The sequence below is a fragment of the Temnothorax americanus genome, unplaced genomic scaffold, assembly GCF_048541705.1.
Source record: "Temnothorax americanus isolate GAGA-0224 unplaced genomic scaffold, ASM4854170v1 Scaffold1, whole genome shotgun sequence".
NCBI lineage: Eukaryota > Metazoa > Arthropoda > Insecta > Hymenoptera > Formicidae > Temnothorax > Temnothorax americanus.
Window position 1 is genome coordinate 991,881 of NW_027509230.1, and position 12,633 is coordinate 1,004,513.

Sequence of the window (12,633 nt, forward strand, 5' to 3'; positions counted from 1 at the left end):
GCTTTAAACCATGCACGGTTCACGGTTCGCGACGCGACGGTGTGTATGTACGGTGCGATGTGTACACGAGCTGTACCTGAGCGCGATCCAATTGATCCGCGTCGGTTCGATTCGACGGCGGCGTCGCGTCGCGTCCGCGTCGTTATGTGTTTCGGGGGAGACGATTCTTTTTGGAAAGCGCGGTGCAGCGCGGTGTGTTGTAAGTACGGCGGGCGCGAATCTCGTTCATCGAAATCTCAAACGGAACGTTCCATATTCGCCCATCGCGACGGGAGCCGAAAAACAAAAGCCTCCGGACGTCCGGGTATCTTTCCGAGCTTGCCGTTACGTAACGAGTTCCCCGCGCAGGTCGAGGAACGTCAGGCGCTCCGTCAGCGACGTTCGAGAGAGAGAGAGAGAGAAAGGGAAAGGGAGCGCGAATAGCGCGATACGTCGTTCGCAGTTATTCGCTCAATATAGATTGCGCCGGTAGATCTATTAGATCCGGTAGATCGGAAGCCGCGGGGCATCCCGTCGTCACTCTCCCACCGTCATCATTTTCGCGCGCGCGCGACATACCGTCTCGCGGGATGCGGGATGCGGGATGTTAATCGGGGTGGTATCGTCGACCGGCCGTCGCGACGCGACCGCACCGCGGCACACGTCCGCGTCGGCGTCGCGCATCCACAGCTGCATAGCGCATAGCGCGTAGCCAGTCAGCAGTTCCAGCCTTCCAGCCCAGCACGTGCACGCGCGTCGCGCGCGCGGATTCGGTGCTACCGCGAGCGCCGCGAATTCGCTCGCTCCTCGCTCGCACGCACGCTCGAATCTCGAATCGCGGCGCGGCTGCTCGCACTCGCGTGGGTCGGCTGGCGCTGTGACCAGTCGGTTGGTCAGGCAACGAAGCAAAGCAACAAAGCCAGCCGCGGGAGCGCCAGTCAACAACCGAGCACACGGCAGCGAGCATCGCCGAAATGGAGACGGCGGCGGCGGCGACGACGACGACGATGACGGAGGCCGCCAACGACGAGGACGAGCGCCCGCGCCGACGAGGATCGCGCGCCGTCACGTGGGCCCGCTGCAAGGAGCTGCTGCTCGACTTTCACTTCAATTCCGACCGGATATTTCACCGGTGAGTGCGCGGAGCGCGGAAAGCGGAAGTGCGAAAAATCGTTCCTTTCCTTTTCCCCCGATGTTCCCTGGCTCCTGGCTCTCCCCCGTTCGCTACCGGAACACCGGAAGAGCCCGCTGCCCGGACCCCGGGTGCGGCAATGGCCAATGGCGCGTGCAACGAGCGGGAGGGGAACGGGGAGAACGCCGCTCGATTCCCGACCGTTCGCGGCTATTGTTCGTATCGCGCTCCACGTGCCGTATAGTGTAAATCAACCTTTATCGGTAGGCTCCGCTCCGCTCCGAGTTTAGAATTCCGCGTTTAGACGTCTCGTTTGCCGTTTGTCTATATATCTGCCCAATCGTGACGCATTTCGTTCTCTTTCCCCGTCTAGCTTTCTCCGTTCCGTTCGAGCACGTCGCGTTGTTGCGAAGCCGAGCTTCGTATAAACGCGAAAGGAAAAACTTGTGTGTTTCTCGCTTGAATGCACGATGCACGATGCACGTCGCGCGCCGAGCTGTTTGCACTACTTGGCTGCACTTTCCGTGATTGAAAGGAAACGGCCGCGTATATAACGAAACTCCGCGGAGAGAAAGAGGAAAGAGATCCGAGTGTGGAAAGCGATAGAGGGAGAATCCTTTTCCTCCTTGACGTTTTTAACCGCGCGCGAACGCCTGTATGATAATGCGTATGACGGATGACGGCGCGGCGCGGCGAGGTATCGCGCGGTATTGAAAATCGAAGACTCCGTTGAAAGTAGAGATCGATGTCCGACGGGTGACCGTCGCATCGACACCGAGTGACGGGACTCGGAATACTCATTGTCAGATAGGTCAGTCAGATAAAAGCCTGGACAAACATACGTTACGGATCCCGAGATCCGCATTGTAAGTACCGCGGACAAAGGAGGAGCTTTGATCTTACGATCCATGCGTCATGTTTTCTTACGAAATAACATCTGTTTTGTCCGTTTATCGTGGACTTGTAGATTTTGCACCTTTCGCGTTGCTACGTTGCTTAGCGCGTTCTCTTCGAGAGCACAAGAAAGAAATTATATAGCTTGAGGCGACGTACGTGAATCATTCAGACGTAATCGCGACGTAATACGTTGAGGACACGTATAAAATACAACGTGCAACGTGTTCCCAATATTTGCATTCCCGTATTATTGCACGTCATATCATTTTTTTCCGCTCGCGATGGATCGACGGGGAGCAAACGCGAGACAATAAATTAGACTGATCGCGATCGAAGGGAGAGACGTCGGAGAGACCTTGAGAGAGTTCAAGGCCGCGCTCGTTTTGCTTTCTCCGAGAAGGCCTTATTCTTTGAAAGGAAACCTTTGTCCGTTCCTCTGATCTCTGAATCCCCGACGCACGTGACTCATCGATTCTCTCTCCCTCTCTCTCTCTCTCTCTCTCTCTCTCTATAATATATGCGACAGAAAATATAGTCTTTCGCCGATAGGTAGTACGCTTCGTCCGCGACCGCGACGACGATTCTCGCCGGTGTTACGTTATAAATAAGCCTGTCACGCGGTACAAAGGTACAAGGAATATGCCGGGCAACAGAAATAACCGTGTTTCAACTTACCAAAAACTGCGTATCAACGCAATGGAATATGAAACAGGCGATAGAAACGGAATTTTTGACGCGTTGGATTTCTAGTTCTCTATCGCCCGTACCTACCTGACCCCGGTCACAGTTTTTCAGTTTTATTACAAGTTGAAATTGAGTTATTTCTGTTGCCCGTGTCATTCCCAGTTCCTATTGCTTGCTCCTTTGTATTGTGCGATAGACTTTTTGAACGGCGCGATCTCTTAATTGTCGCCGATTTCGCGCGACGGAAAGATCCCTCCCCTACGCGCGCATAATTATACGCCATTATCAAAAATAAACACAAACGTTGCGTGAGATAGCTCCTCGAGATAAGCGTGCGCCGCTACCGCGCTTACTCTCTTCATCGATCCGCTGTAAGTCCAGTCACTTATGTACATTTAAAAAAGACAATTCTGACCCAGGATTTTTCTTTTGGGGAGTGTTGGGGGGGTTCAAGAAAAGCTTAATCTCAAGTTTTCGACCTCTGTTTCCCGCTTGCTTTTTTTACGGGAGTAAAAAATGTGGAAAATGGTTTTTCCGCGATAACTCGGTTTCTAATAAAGTTACAAGGTCGAATCGGAGCTCATTTTAAAGCTTTTTTTTACGTATGATCGATTGTTTTCGAGACATCGAACGAGAAAGGGAAATAAAAAAGTATGAGAGATATTTAGTTTCTTTCTTTTTACTCATTCGTGTCGTCCGAAATTGCAAAAATGCTTCAAATGAAACTTGTATAGCGTAAAAAAAACCTACAATTTTTATTTGTTATTCATTTCATTTCGTTGAAAATTACGCCTTGTAGAACGCCTCAAAGTGGAGAGTCGTCGCCATCGCGTCAGCGGTAAAGTATTTCTTTCTTATAAACTTACTTCACAAATATTGTCACTTAGATATAAAATTGCACGCTTTCATGTATTCTTCAATGAAACGGTAAGTGTAATTTTCGTTTCAAAACGTGATTCCCTTAAGAAAACTTGACGGTTTCAAAATAGCTACAATAATTTCAGGCTTTGCAAGATTTATTTGCAACTTTGAGGCGTAGTGCGATATGGAATTTTCAACGAAATTAAAGTAATAAATAAGAACATTTTACGATTTTTATTGCTGTGCAAGTTTTATTTGAAGCGTTTATACAGATTTGTGTGCGAAAAACGATAAAATAGAAAAAAACGAACAAAAATTCTCAATTTTTCCTTTTCTCTTTCGATATCTCGAAAACTATCGATCGTACGCGAAATATCACTGAACGTAACTTGTAGAGCGGGAAAAATACTATAAAAAACACCTATTATGTTACTTTTTTGCGTCAATAAAGTCGGAAATCTTAGCGAAAGCGTTCGGTGCCGCGTATCGACGTAACCAATGCGCCGCTAACGCGATGACGACGACTCTCCATTTTGAGGCGCTCTACAAGGCGTAATTTTCAACGAAATGAAATGAATAACAAATAAAAATTGTAGGTTTTTTTACGCTATACAAGTTTCATTTGAAGCATTTTTGCAATTTCGGACGACACGAATGAGTAAAAAGAAAAAACTAATAAATATCTCTCTCTTATACTTTTTTATTTCCCTTTCTCGTTCGATGTCTCGAAAACAATCGATCATACGTAAAAATGTCATACGACATAATTTGTAGAGCGTAAAAAAAACTTTAAAATGAGCTCCGATTCGACCTTGTAATTTTATTAGAAACCGAGTTATCGCGGAAAAACCATTTTTTCACATTTTTTACTCCCGTAAAAAAAGCAAGCGGGAAACAGAGGTCGAAAACTTGAGATTAAGCTTTTCTTGAGCCCCCCAACACCCCCCAAAAGAAAAATCCTGGGTCAGAATTATGTCTTTTATAATCCGGTTTTTTGTACGTAGTGACTGGACTATTATATATAGGAAAAAAAGAGTCCGCGCGCGCGATATAGCAGGAATACGCGCGGTGCGTAATGTGACACGGCCACGTGTATATGTTTACCTTAAAGGGCTATTATCTTTGACGAATACCCTGACGTTATCGACGCCAGGTGCGAGCTTAGAATTCTTATCCTTATCATTATCGGACTTGTCGAAGAGAATCGAAAAGACAAAGAAAAGATCGGGTCCAAGTTTGTCTTAAAACAAAAAAAAAGATCATATTTTTCATACGATTTGCGATAATCCTTATCACGTATCTCGATGCATTTGATGTTTATATGCTGTTTAAAAAAGAAATTATTTCGACTCGACACCGCGTTCGGCGTATTACAATTATAAACACGCTATCGAATGCTCGACGTGCTCATCTCATCGCCTTGCGACTTGCGACACTGTGTCTATTTCTCGAGTCACACACATCGAGATAATCGGTCCCAAACGGGAGAAGTAGATGACGAGATATCGTACATATTATTAACTGGGTTAGCGCGGGTTTTAGCCAATTTTCGCGATCGCCAATGTCGCAACGTAGATCGCACGATTCATATTGTTCGTCATCAATCGAGCGAATTCCACCAGGAATGTGACGGAAATAGAACTCGAACTTTCGTCCGAGCAAACCCGCCTTGGGGGAAAAAAAAAAAAAACGGCTTCGACAAATTCTTCAAAAGAAAGCTAACGTTGCTAAAACTCTCGAATTTAGTATTGAGCAGAATAGTAAGAACAGCACCGAACGAATACATTATACAAAATGCTAAAATAACGTGCAGCAGAATTATATATGTATAATTATTAAATTATTATGAGAAGAAATTAGAAATTATAAATAGCGTGAAAAATTTGGCAAGTATTCCCGAGCAACGTTGCTTTGCGAAATCTCAAGTGTTATTAATCTTTATGTAAATCTTACGTTTTTTTGAGATGAGTTAATTTTTAAACAACTTTATTGAAAATGTACTACAGCTGCTGTGCAGGCAACCATCCTCGATGTACATGTAATCTCACTCGAAAACTATTAACAATATTTGTCCAAGTGTCTTTTGTATTTTGCTTTTATTTTTTCACACATCTTTTTCATCTATATAGTGTATAGCCTCAGTCATAACGGATTCCATCGTGGGAACCGTTAATTCTTAACGTGCATCGAGTTAGATAATTTCTTCAAGCTTTGTTGCGTGTTCTTCGAAGTAGCGTGTCTGAGAATGTCAAAGACATTGAATGCTGTCATTTATACGGCAATGCAAAACAATCTGAAGAGTTCTATTCGTTCGTGCGACGGTGCATATCTGCCTCATCTCTAATTAGCGATTAATTAATAGCTTCTTACAATCAGATAACAACACGTATGTGGCGTTTTAAAAGCGTCTGATAATTTTATAAAACTGAAAAATCTTAAAACGTTTTTTAGACGTCTTAATGTCCTCTAATTATCCTAGATTATAGCGGAAGAAGAAATTAGGTTTCACGCCGACCGAGAACTATCTGATTGCGTACAATCCTGAAGTCACCTTGAATGCATCTAATTTGTGATAAGCCGCAAGCAAAACCCAATTTCAAAATCTTCAAGTTTTTTATAAATATCGAGCAACATATAAGTATTGTTATACATACCTACGTATAATAAATTTAAAAAAAAATCAACAAAATTGCGAAAATTAACAAGTAGCAAATATTTTGTTTTTAGTAGGAATAAAAAGGGAGAAATATCGTCGGTTAAAATCAGATTACGTTAGATCAGCAAAACCTGATGATGTCTGTGTTTTACCATCTTGCATAATTCAGAGATCATTGCCCCCGGCCCCGGCGTTAGTCGATTTATCGGTTGCCATTGTCCGATAATCATATTGATCATAGATTGAATTTATATTTGATGTGTAGAGTATCTAGTATCTAGCTGTCCAAGTTGCGTCCAAGTTTATAACAGCATTTTCGAATATACGCAGTTGATATTTAAAATTTATTTTTATTTATTTATTCTCTCTGTTGTGTTTTATACTAACGTACGCACATAGGCATTCGTCGTGTTAAATTTTTACACGTGTTCGATGTGTTATGCATTCATTTTTAATTTAATTATCTTCCACTTTCTTTTCATTTTCGCGTGTCTTTCAGGATCGGATTTAGTATAGCCACAAAACCATGGCTTTGGCTAATAATTTCTCTATGCCTAAATCTCATATGTGGTCTCGGACTATTACTCTGGAGGGAGGAGATTGACGAAGTCGAACTCTATATGCCAATCGGTTCTGTACTTCGCAAGGATGCTGCATGGGTGAAGGAGAATTTCCGAGACGATCTCAGGCCCGAAAGTCTCATCGTCACTGCTCCCAACGTGCTGGATCCCGAAGTGCTGCGATCGGTACATAGGCGATCATGAATTATACGAGTATCAGCGAAGGTTCTTTTCCACATTGATGCACACTTCTCTCCGCGATAGTTAAATTAATTGTCAGCACATTTGTTCATTGCGAAATTGAGGCAATAAAACTTCCTTATTACATTTTAACCCTTCGTGACCCCTATGGGGTCAGCATGACCCCAAAAATTTTTTAAAGCAGAATTACACTCACTCCAAGCTTAACTTTTGCAATTTTTTCGATATGATAATATCAAATAATTAACAAAATTAATATTGCGGTAGATTTTACAACATTTCAAGGAGGTTCGGTAATTTTTTTCAAGTCAAAATAATGAAAACTGTAAATACGGCAGTCGATTAACCATTATATGAAACTGTGATAAGTGTGACCACGAAGGGTTAAGATGCTTTTAAGATAAAAATCGATTAACAGTCATTGATCATCAAGATAATCGCGTGGATTTTTCTTTTAAATTAAACTAGATATCTACGTTAGATAAAGAAAATCTTTCTAACAATCTTAATTACTCATGATTATTAAGTAATATTCATTTATGTAAGGTATCATTATAAATCATTTTTTAATTGCATTTAATTGTGTACTTAATTGTAGATTAGAGATATCGAGAGAGATGTGAAGAACATAGTAGCAAATAATAACACTTGGGAAGATGTGTGCGCGGGGTCAGTATCTTTTTTATATAAAAGTATGATTACTTTATATGAGAATTTATATATAAAATATTTGTATTGCAGGTATTTTACATGGTTCCAAGAAGATGATAAGTGGGAAACCATGGATAAAACTGAGTTTCCCGATGAGTATCTGCCTATTATAAATAGTACGATGGCGAAAGAACCCTGTATTCATAAATCGCTCCTGAAAATATGGCAAAAAAACCATAGGAATATCGCTAAATTGACAAAGGCTAGCATACTGAAGGATGTTACCGCAACTCTACAAAATAAGTAAGTTGCTGGAATTTTGCAAAATCAGTAAAATCGAATCGCTCAAAGTCTCGGGTAAAATATAAAATACAGACTACAGCATGTTGTAAATTGACGCTTCTAGAAATATTTTTTTATTTCTGAATGAAACACTTTTTATTACGTTTCGATGAAATACACGCGTGATCAATATAATGTTATGTCATATCAATATTATGTTCCTTTTTGTTTGTACGTGTCTCTTTTTGTTCTCTCTTTATATAATTATTCACTCTATGCAGGAATACCAAAGACATATTATCTGACATCGCACCGTTATTAGGCGGTGTCGAGTACGACCAGAATGGGACGGTAAAGAGCGCGAGCGCGACGATTCTATACTGGTTGCTGAAGAAGTCAAATCCTCACTCACCGGATTGGGAGGTCGAGTTCATCAAGAGGGTACTGCACTGCAATCGTACCTTGCCACCGGGCATGGAGATCTATGCGATGACGCTACGCAGTTATCAGGACATGCTGCACGAAGTGATCAATAGTAATTTGATTGTGTGTGTCTGTGGCATATTATTGATCATGATCTACGTGATTGTGATGATCGGCCGGTGCAACGCGATACAGCAACGGATATACCTATCTTTCATGGGTATCTTCGTGGTTGGCCAGGCTTTGATGTCGTCTTATGGAGTGTGTTTCTATATGGGATTTTCCTACGGTCCAGTGCATCCGATCCTGCCATTTTTACTGCTTGGTATCGGGGTCGACGATATGTTCATTATCATGCAAAGTCTCGAAAATACATTGGAGACGGAGAAGTCGTTAGACGTCCCCACCCGTATAGCAAGGTCCATTCAAGTATCAGGTGCGATGAAATCATAACAAGTACAACGTCAAAGAGGATCACACTATGCATATCATCTATAAATGCATTTTGAATATATTTCGGAAACTTGGAGAATATGCAAACGATATATAAAAATCAAAAAAAGTTTATACGATCGTTCGACAACGATATTAATAGATTTGTTAAAATAAAAGTCTTTGAGAGATAGTCTATATATATATATATATATATATATATGTATGTATGTGTATATAATTCAACATTTTAACTAATATATTTTGCTTACCTTCATAGGTATGTCCATTACCGTAACGTCGCTCACCAACATGACGGCTTTCGCCATCGGCATGACGACAGTGATGCCGTTCCTGAAATCCTTCTGTATATTTGCCGCAATGGGTATATTATTCCTTTACATCTACGAGATTATATTTTTCGTCAGTTGTCTGGTATACGACGAGAGGCGATTGGCGGCGAAAAGGGAAGGCTGCTGTTGGCGGCCGCGACCCAATTTGCGACCGAACGAGTGCAGCAAACAAAACTTTCAGCGACTTATTTTTGAGAAATACATTGGGCCTTGTGTGATGAGAATATGGATGAAGACGATTATCTTGTTAGCCACTGCTATTCTGCTAGTTGTCAACATTTGGGCGATATTTCACTTGAAGCAGAACTTTGATCCGTTCATCTATTTAAATCAAGAGTCTTATCCTATACGATTTAACAACAAGTTGAAGGAATACTTTCCAAAGTACGGCAAGAATGTCAACATATACCTGGCAGGAGTGGACTATTACGAGGATCGTCGTGCATTGTCCCAGCTGGTGCAAAATCTGAGGCAAAATCCGTACGTCAATAATCGTACCCTGGACCCATGGTTCACGGCGTATCAAGAATGGCTCGACACTACTGGCAAAGGTAATATGATTGCTCGTATGGCATATACATTTTCTAAAATAGAGTTTACTAATATTATGTATCGTTCGTCAGCGCATTATATTGATAACAAAGACGAATATTATAACACACTCACGGAATTTCTCCTGTTCACGGTGAAGGGCCAAGCCTACATCCAGAATATGAAATTCGATAAGTTGCCATTTAACGACTACAATATCACAGTACGTCAAAGAGAACGATATACATTTTATAATCTACAAATGCGAAATATTGCGAAATGTTTTCTCACGAAGAATGCTTTCAGACATCGCAGATTCCAGTGCAACACATTCCTATAAGCACGTCGTCCGATCAGATACGGGCTATGCATTCTATGAGGGACGCCGTGCAATCGGTGAACTTTACTCAGGGATACGATCACATCGCTTTTTATTCGTTGGATTACATAGCATGGGAGTCAAATAAGGTAAAGTCCGTTTTTTAAAGAATTTAATTTTATCAAGCGATTAACCAATTAATAAATGTATGTAACTGGTTAATCGGTTTTATAGATCATCGGCGAAGAATTGATGAGGAACTTGAGCTTAGAGATATTGGCGGTAGGAATAGTAACGCTGGTGTTACTTAGGAATCTACTCGCATCATTTTGGGTGATGTGCTGCGTGCTGTTCACGCTCATCGATCTTTTAGGCTCGATGTACTTTCTGGGGCTGACTGTCGAAATATCATCAACCATTATGATCCTATTGTGCGCCGGATTGGCAGTCGATTATGCCGCGCATGTGGCACTAGAATTCATACGCTCGAGCGGCAATAAACGAGGTCGCTAGCAAACAACGTTGCATTATAAAATTGCATTTTTATCGTTTGTTTCTTATTAAGTAAAGGAGCAATTTTTATTCGATAAGATTTATCAATATTTATTAACTAAAACAGTTAATAAAAAGTTTTATACATTCAAATTAATTAGATTATAATTAGAAGCTTAAAACTTTGTTACTATTTAGATTTTTAAATAATACAATTTAAACAAAATTGCAAGTTATATATAATAATACAATTTTCTTACGTGGATGATTATATGCTTTCAATAATGTGTGGTTTCAACTCGCTTTTATAATTTCTCATCTTATTGCATTTGCAGAACGAGCATTAGCGACGTTTAACGTCATTGGACCGGCGGTGTTTAACGGTGGCCTAAGTACATTCCTCGCCTTCTTCCTCTTGGGTTTCAGTCAGGCTTACGTTTTCACAGCTTTTTTTAAGGTACGAATATAATACTATCAAAATTATGAATATAATACAATCGCCGTGAAAGAAACGGAAATGCTAAACATTTCATATTGTTTCAGCTGATCACGGCCGTAGTGACGTTCGGTTTGTTTCACGGATTATTATTTCTGCCGGTGATACTGAGCTTGGCGGGACCCGGTGAGAGAAAACCAAACCCGCAAAAGAGTCAAGCTATGCAAAATCACAACGGTTATTATACCGTCCATCTGTCCCAAAATGGGAAAGGTAGCACCTTTAACATTTTAATGTTACAAGACGCAATTTTTGCAAGACGCAATGAGAACGGAAGTTCATTTTTTATTTATCGTTTACAGATCTAGAAGACGCACTTACTAAATGACATTTAGCAATATTTCAGAAGGCTGCTTAGGTAAAAATTTATATTTTTGTAGATAATTGTAGCGCTGAAATTCGTATGACTGTGGAACGAATGTGCGCATATCACATGCGCCCCTGTCCTTTTTTTCCTTTCCGTCTTTCTATTCTTTTATATATACATAAAAAAAAATCGCTAAATAAAGATGTCTTTCGTATAAAAGGAACTCGGAAGTTATTTATTTCGCCTGTTTGTGACTACTGTCCATCCATCTTCCCCCTGCTCATTCTTATCTACGTCCATATCCTCCTCTGAACTGCTGGGTTCACGTCTCACTGTTCGAGTAGGTCGAGCGGGTTGTTCCAAGTTCAGCCATGACTGTAGCTGGGGTAATTTTTCAAATTCCGTTTTTGCCGTAGCTTCATCGCCTGCTATGCAATATCGATAAAACCTTAATAATTCCTCCGCTACTTGCATACTGCTGTCGTCCTGTAGTTCTGTGTTAAATGCATCGTCCATATAACTCTCTAGATGATTGGCAACTTCTTCACTGGTCAATCCCTCTAGAAAATCACAAAATATAATTCAGTACAACGTTATTGTTGTGTGTTAAAAAAATAATGAAAGTAACAAACCATTCATACACAGTACATCTGTTACATTCGAACAAAATTCCCTTGCACTTTCTATCGGACCCATACCATGTTCCACTGCCAACTAAAAATGAATATGATTTTATTACACAAAGCAATGACTTTTTAAAATTTGTATAGTATATATTTCTACGTTTAAGACATATACACAGTCTGTTTATTTTTACTCTGTAGGTACTTCGTTTCATATATAATAAAAATATGAATCATATATATATATATATATTTAGGACGTGATGAAAAAAATGTAAGACATACTTATATGTTAATATTTTGAGATACAAAAGGTGTCTGCTTTTGAGAATTTAATACAAGATTAAAGATTGCGGGAACTTACTCTTAGCGCTGTCCAATTACTGAATATACGTTGCGTGACTGTTAGAAAAAACGGCTTAGCTTGCTCCATTTTAGGTTATACATTTAGGTTACGTTACACCATGCGCAAACATGACTTTACTTAATTCACTTTACTCCTTCGAATATCCGAAATAAACTGATTGTCAAATTCAAATGTCAGAATTGTCAGATTGTGTTGTGATGGAGGATTCACATTGCGTCCGATGTTCGACGTACGACGATCCGACATCCAATAGGAAATTTTTGTCTCTAATAATAAATTCTGTTATTGGATGTCGGATCGTCGTACGTCGAACATCGGACGTGATCGGACGCAATGTGAATCCTCCGTGAGTGCTACCATCATGGACGTGGACCGAGCATATTTTTT

The 12,633-nt window shown here is 40.9% G+C and overlaps 2 protein-coding genes across 4 annotated transcripts in view; one reads left to right on the plus strand and one right to left on the minus strand.

The window, feature by feature from the left end:
- The window catches only part of LOC143893227 (patched domain-containing protein 3), a 29,046-nt gene extending 17,567 nt beyond the window's left edge, over positions 1-11,479 (plus strand). The window contains exons 1-12 of one of the 3 annotated variants that reach the window (XM_077398377.1): positions 59-1,111; positions 6,709-6,955; positions 7,569-7,639; positions 7,712-7,924; positions 8,185-8,762; positions 9,039-9,662; positions 9,735-9,865; positions 9,949-10,110; positions 10,196-10,466; positions 10,789-10,910; positions 10,997-11,162; positions 11,252-11,479. In XM_077398377.1, coding sequence (XP_077254503.1) covers positions 954-1,111; positions 6,709-6,955; positions 7,569-7,639; positions 7,712-7,924; positions 8,185-8,762; positions 9,039-9,662; positions 9,735-9,865; positions 9,949-10,110; positions 10,196-10,466; positions 10,789-10,910; positions 10,997-11,162; positions 11,252-11,277 — 2,769 coding nt within the window. In that variant the 5' untranslated portion in view covers positions 59-953 and the 3' untranslated portion in view covers positions 11,278-11,479. Of the gene's footprint in view, positions 1-58; positions 1,112-6,708; positions 6,995-7,568; positions 7,640-7,711; positions 7,925-8,184; positions 8,763-9,038; positions 9,663-9,734; positions 9,866-9,948; positions 10,111-10,195; positions 10,467-10,788; positions 10,911-10,996; positions 11,163-11,251 lie in introns of those variants that run through there. The other 2 variants (XM_077398387.1, XM_077398396.1) reach the window with 2 other exon arrangements.
- LOC143893481 (pre-rRNA-processing protein TSR2 homolog) lies at positions 10,622-12,555 on the minus strand. Its single transcript, XM_077398941.1, has 3 exons — positions 12,244-12,555; positions 11,889-11,970; positions 10,622-11,816 (listed from the first exon to the last, which is right to left on the minus strand). The coding sequence occupies exons 1-3, from the start codon at positions 12,310-12,312 to the stop codon at positions 11,488-11,490; spliced, it is 480 nt and encodes a 159-aa protein (XP_077255067.1). The 5' UTR covers positions 12,313-12,555; the 3' UTR covers positions 10,622-11,487.
- Between the last annotated feature and the right edge of the window lie 78 nt (positions 12,556-12,633).

What these genes read in the sequence shown, in the direction of transcription:
- LOC143893481 (XM_077398941.1), bottom strand. Translation starts at nt 12,312, where the DNA reads ATGGAGCAAGCTAAGCCGTTTTTTCTAACAGTCACGCAACGTATATTC. An exon ending in GTAATTGGACAGCGCTAAGA is followed by an intron (nt 11,971 to 12,243) that starts GTAAGTTCCCGC and finishes ATTCATTTTTAG; the next exon opens with TTGGCAGTGGAACATGGTAT. An exon ending in AGATGTACTGTGTATGAATG is followed by an intron (nt 11,817 to 11,888) that starts GTTTGTTACTTT and finishes GTGATTTTCTAG; the next exon opens with AGGGATTGACCAGTGAAGAA.